General features: G+C 44.8%; 1 protein-coding gene across 1 annotated transcript; it reads left to right on the top strand.

Annotated features, from left to right (window-relative positions):
* Positions 1-2,987: 2,987 nt before the first annotated feature.
* On the top strand, positions 2,988-6,063 carry DEU56DRAFT_755185 (uncharacterized protein; the record flags this gene model as incomplete). The annotated part of the gene is made up of 12 exons (XM_041349894.1): positions 2,988-2,996; positions 3,054-3,146; positions 3,300-3,320; positions 3,805-4,606; positions 4,773-4,879; positions 4,905-4,931; positions 5,153-5,175; positions 5,229-5,504; positions 5,544-5,556; positions 5,610-5,686; positions 5,850-5,943; positions 5,998-6,063. The coding sequence occupies 12 exons, from the start codon at positions 2,988-2,990 to the stop codon at positions 6,061-6,063; spliced, it is 1,608 nt and encodes a 535-aa protein (XP_041209491.1).
* Positions 6,064-6,245: the final 182 nt, after the last annotated feature.

Here is a 6,245-nt window from a genome sequence, read left to right as displayed (position 1 = left end):
TTTTCTCCCACCTTGTATTGCCATATGATGTCCCCATCATCTTCTTGAACAGCATCCTTGATCGCTGTCTTATCTCGTATCTCTTATCTTGTACCCTGTACCCTTACCATTGCATTGGTAGTCTTGCCCTGAAGTCGTCTTTACCTATAAATAGTCGATCAGCCTGTCTTGTATTCTCTAACTTGAATCTACTCAGTATTCTGATAGACCTTCCTTGAGCAAGATCGCTCTCATATATCTTCTTCACTTAAGACTCTCCATCTTAGTGTCTGATACTCAATCAATACCATTAGCCTAGTCTCTACTTGACGACTCTTGTTACCAAGTACTGACACCAACGACAATACACGAACCTTCACATTATCTTTATCTCTGCTGAGACTTAGCACAAAGCTCTTACCTGAGTCTACGCTTTCAGCGTAACACATATACCTTGGCCCACAATGGTCGTGTTGAGCGCCTGCACTGTACCCTAATGGGTAAGGCATGCGCTATGCATACATTGTGCAACATACTGTTAAGACCGTGCTTGAAAGGCGAATCCGGAGGGCTTGGCTTCAGCTCGTGCGCTGCGCCCCTTACCCGAGTACTTGCCCTTAACTTTGGACGGTAGGGTTATGGGGTCCGGACCGGCGGGTTAGCTTAGTCCGGGTGTCGGAGGATAGAGGTGGACTACCGTAGACGGATCTACAGTAGAAACTAATGGAGGTAGACTACCCAAGGGTAGAGTCAGATGTATAGTCATACGGGGAATCAATCCCTTAGACATGGAGAGGGACGGAGGATAGAATGGGCAGAGTCTAAGATGATATTCGAACTGGAGAAACTACTACAGATGTACAAGGTATTATATATTATGGACATATGCGACAGGGACGGAAACAGCGGAGATCCAGGTCAAAGGGAGGAACATATGGAAAGGCTAAACTGACAGGTGTAAGGAAAATACTACAGGAACGATTGAGGAATGGAATGGAGATGAAGGGTTGAGTGGATCCGGGCCTAGGGGTTATGATCTAGAATGTAACCGGACATTAACTGTCAAGCAGATCCGGCATATAGGGGTTTAGACAAAGGGAAAATACTAATGGGGTAAGAAGCACAATTGAGATAAGGGATGGGCCGGAAGAACCAGCCGTTAGATTAAATCGGAGATAGGGTTCAGGAATGCGGGATATGACACATACCTGCTAACTGTTGGGACAAATTTGTCCTTCCTGTGGCCTACTTATCTAACCATACCCCGTTCTCATCACAGGATGGTCACTCCCCATACGAGTCATGGTTCTCTCAAAAACCTGACCTATCCCATCTCCACGAGATCGGTTGTTGTGCCTTTGTCCTTATCCAAAACCAACACAACCCAAAAATCTTCAATCAATCAATTGAATGTATCTTCATTGAGTATTGTCTTGACTCTAAGGCCCATTGGTGCTACCATTGTGTGTCACACAAAGTATTTGTCTCACATCATGTGTCCTTTATTGAGCCTTATAATGACCATCATATCTCCCTGCATCCCGGTAGTGTGTTGTCTAACTCTCCCGCACTTTCTAGACCTGACACACCAGAACCACACTCCAAGACCCACCCAATTGAAATGCCTGCGCAATGCGCTAACGTGACAGTGTGACGTGACGAGCCATGGTGCCGCGTCCATGAATATTATTGCTGATGAAAAGTACCATATTGATCAGCACCTTGGGACCGAAAACCCTTGATCATATAAATCACCCAGCTTCATTCTTCATGATGGATGTCTCCAGACCCACCATACCTATCGCATAACATTGTGAGCTAATGACTATATGAGAGTGATTGAAAGACGTACCAGGATCAGCCAGGGATAAGTATAAAACAAGCCGAAGATATTCCTCCTTATCCTCCATGATGTTTATCATATCAAGGCAAACAGTGCCTCCGTGATCGAAAAATGCAAATGTAAACGCTTTGCCCACCAACAACAAGATGATGACAAAGTTGCGAGCATCCTGACAGCCCCAGATCGTGTTGGCTCACTTTGCAATCTTATCAAACCACTCCTGTTTATCCACATCAACACTGTGTTGCTTCATCTCAGCTAGCGTGAAAACACAACACCAGTCCTGAACAAGAGGGTCGCTGGGCAGGAGTATGATATCTGGTTTGCGTTCTTTAGCAGACCCAGGAAGAGATTTCTGACAATATTCTGAACTCCAAATACACTTAATCTTTGAATTGCCTGCTAGAAAAAGTGCTTCTTCGACTGGACGATTCATAAATTTGGCCATTGATGTGCTGGACCCGCCACCGTGTTGGCAATTAAAGTGTGGTGCTTTCAAGTCAGGACAGTCTATTTTATCTGTCCAACTCGATGAAAGAAATCAAAGACAAGGTCAATACAAGGCTTTATTACAATAGAAGCACTGACTTACCTTGATATTTTTCCCGGACTAGCTCCAGACCACCACTATTGATGGGCTACAGCTATACATCTGTCTGCCTTTATTTATGTGCTGCAAAAAGTTGTGATGTGTGGAGCAGGAATGAGTATGATTGGTGGAGAGCCCTCTGATTGCAGTGAACTTGCAATCATAACCCAGAATGGGGGTATTGTTTGGGTGGAATGGTTGAATTAAGTTACTGTATGTACATGTTCTCAATATCAGCTTCTTGGTATTCATAGCTGCATGCATGGAAACGTACTGTGGAATGTTTTGAAGTCGTCCCAATCGTTAAAGTAAAACTTGACGCTCTGAGGTAGCAAGTTCATGATTAGTTGAAAAAATGTCAAGGACTTAGGAAATCGTGGAGAGTCACAGTCAAACCTTGGTGGGTGGTCATGTGACTGATACAAACAACACATCAACAAAAGACTTTGACGAAATTCTTCTATTGTCTCATGTCTGGCTCATATCCTCTACCTACTTGTATTTCGCTGGGCCTTTTGGCTTTGCTCAGGGATGACGTGGAGGTGTTTTCAATGGTTTTCACATCTTTGACCTAAGATGGCCAAAGTAAGTTTTGTTATTTGCTTTCTCTGAACTAACATCCCTAGTCTCAATTTTGCGCAGGCCGCACGATGGGGCTTCAATGTCATCCTGATGGACATGACAAAGAAGTGGCTCACACTACATGTCGCTCTTCAAGGTGATGACTGGCCAAAAGTAAGTTTCGTTCTTTGCTTTCTCTAACCTAACATCTCTAGGTCTCTTAGTTTTCAATAGGCTGTACCGTGGGGCGTCAACATCATCAAGTTTCATTATCTCATTCTTTGCTTATTATAAACTAACATATCTGGGACTCTCAATTTTGCGCAGGAAGCGGGGCGGGGGAGAAATGTGTGTGGTCAGAGACGCTGGTTGGAGACACTGGTATGAGGGGGAGTTAGTGGGACATTGGAGGATTCAATGTAAAGTCTCCTGTGTTGTGCTTCATTGAGACTTGGGGTTGCTGAAAGGTATGCTCTGAGCAATCACATTGAGAAGGAGGAGGCGGACCAGTAGTTCAACTTTGTAATTGAAAAGTGCAATGTGATTGAGTGCTGAGCGCTGATTGGTGGAGAGCTCTCTGATTGCAACCAACTCGCAATTTGAACCCTAAGCTAGGGGCAAGAATTTGTAACTTACTTAATTATTTATCCATCCTTGTCCAGCGTCTTCTTGGTTCCAATAAGTTATGTCCCCTCGATTTAGATTTAACATGCCAATTGTTCTCTCCCCTGACGCAGCAGATCATTTGCTACAGATATTGGCAGACAGTGGACAGCTCCCACCCGCTTTGCATGACTTGTATCAATATTTGACTGATCAAGCTCATATTCAGTGCTCGTTGTCTGATACTCATTGCGACTCAATTCACATTCCTCCTGTTACACATCTGCCACTCAATTCATCATCCTCAACAACTGCTGGTGACATCCTGTCCAAATTACCTGCTGTCCGCCACAGAGCACAATCACACAGCAAGGACTCTGGTTATTCTGATTCATCCCGCCCTACTAAACGAGCTCGTCATTCTACAATACATGCACGCAGTGGACCGCCAGGCGAGTCACCTGAGCCTGGGTCCGATCGACCTCATGTTGCAAACAACAATCGTAATTGTGGTGCTGATGACGACTGTAATCGGGGTGCTAGGAGGTTGTGGTTACAATTGCGGTGTGCTCAGGCTGCTGCACCTGGTCAGGATCCTCTGCACCTTGATGATGGGGGGGAGGAGGAAGAGGAGGATGAGGAGGAGGATGAGGAGGATGAGGAGGAGGAAGAGGAGGAGGAGGAGGCAGCGGCAGTGGATGAGATGGAGAATGAGGCAGAGATGGAAGGTGATGTATGCAATGTGACAAGAGCAAATACCAGGCGAGGTTCATGGCATCAACATCGCTACAATGACCCCAAGATCACATGTAGTGATGAAGCTGCTATGATCATTGCAGAATTTGCATCCGCTTACTGCAATTCGACCGTCCACAGTCCCCTGAGCGGGCTCCAGGATATTGCAAATCATGTACAGACTCCATGCATGGAGGACAAGTCACTGATTTCTGTTGTAGTCCAATGTCGAGGAATCGCAAGTAAGGACATTCATGCCAACTTCCTCGTCATGATCAACTATATGATGCTCGTCTGTAAGTGCCAAAGGTGCATATTCTATCCTCATTCTGCTCTAACATATTTAACATATGATCTTTTGTAGCATACACCTCAAGACCGGTCTACACTTGAAAGCAATATATGACCAGGAAATCAAGCTTTACGGTTCTGCAGGAAAGATATCTTATTGAACATTTGCAGATTGGCACGCTATTGGCAGAAAATTTATTGCTCTCGCCAGTGGCGGTTCCATTTACATACTGGTGCTCATCTCCAGCTTAGGGCTCAGGGTCTCTGTTGCTTCCATGGTAGGCACTATGCACTTGAATATAGCTAACTTCCTGTAATCGCCTCCTAAAGGTAAGTTGTTCTTCTGATGTTTTGTGATGCTAAAGTGACCTATTCTCCAAAATACAGATTCTCTCCAAAGAGAACTCATCATAGGATACATCGTTCCGACTATTGCACACATGTGTCTTGTGTACCCCCTTAGCATGGCCTCGATGTTCCCTCTTGCGCTGATTCAATGATTTGTTGTGTCGAAATCAGTCGACTGCACAGACCTCTCAGCATCTGATCAGTTCTTTGACGCCATAATTCAAAAGTGAGTATCTCATACTGATGTGCAACATATTGACTGACATTGTTGTTGATCAGTGTGTTTGTACCACTCTCAAGAAACGCATGTGTTTGGAGGCCATGCATTGTGCCTGTACCCAACAAATCCAACAGAGTTCCTGTACAGAGCTTGAATTACGATGTATTCTACGGTTCCAGTCATCCTTATAGCCCACCACTTTCAGATGTTGAAGAAGATGAGACGCACCATATTGTCATCAAGACCTTGTACGATCTGTTTGCATTGAAGAACAAGAGCTTCAAGGCACCAAGAAACAAGGCAGACAATGAGATCTGGAGTGCTGATGAAAGGTTGTGAGCTGAGCGGGGTGAGAGGGTAAAAAGTATTGACAGTTTGTGGGCAAAGGTATGTGTATGTTTCAGCTAGTACTAATTCAATTTAGCTCATAACTCATATAGCTTGTGAATCTGTATCCCAAAGGTGTTAAGAGATCGCAGGACACATACTTAAGAATCCCTATGGAGATCATACCCAAGTGCGTAGCGCACTCCTGCTTTTTTTTATTTGAAGCTGACACTTCTCAGTCATCACTTAGAGCTGTGTTGCAAGGACGGTTCACTGATGGCATTTGTGTCAACAGCACTACAGAACCACATCTGTTCCATGCTCAAGGTAAATTCCTTGTCTGTGTTGGAAAGGCCTGGGTTGCTGGAAGAGGCAGACGCACAATCGCCTGGGTGTAACCACTTTCAGGCGATGCACTTGTCTTGGTATAATAGGCATTGTACCTTGGTAAGCTGTTTTATTTCTACATTCTAATGTTGCTAATTATTATTATTGCACCAGGGTAATGAAGCCCCGAAGGAAGTTCAACCGTGGCTTCTAGAAAAAGAAGGCATGCGTACTAACTAACTACCAACAGGTGATTCCGTACATATCAAAGGATCTGCGTGAACACCAAGACATCTACTCTACAATCTCACGCATATATGCTGTTAAGACCGTGTTCAATGGGTCGGACCGGAGGGGCTTAGCTTCAGCTCGTGCGCTGCGCTCTTTACCCGAGTACGTGCCCCTAATTTACAGGGGGGAGT

The sequence above is a fragment of the Suillus clintonianus genome (genome assembly GCF_016758775.1).
Source record: "Suillus clintonianus strain FC179 chromosome Unknown DEU56scaffold_27, whole genome shotgun sequence".
In the NCBI taxonomy this organism is placed as follows: Eukaryota; Fungi; Basidiomycota; class Agaricomycetes; order Boletales; family Suillaceae; genus Suillus; species Suillus clintonianus.
This window is presented reverse-complemented; position numbering and strand designations above follow the sequence as displayed.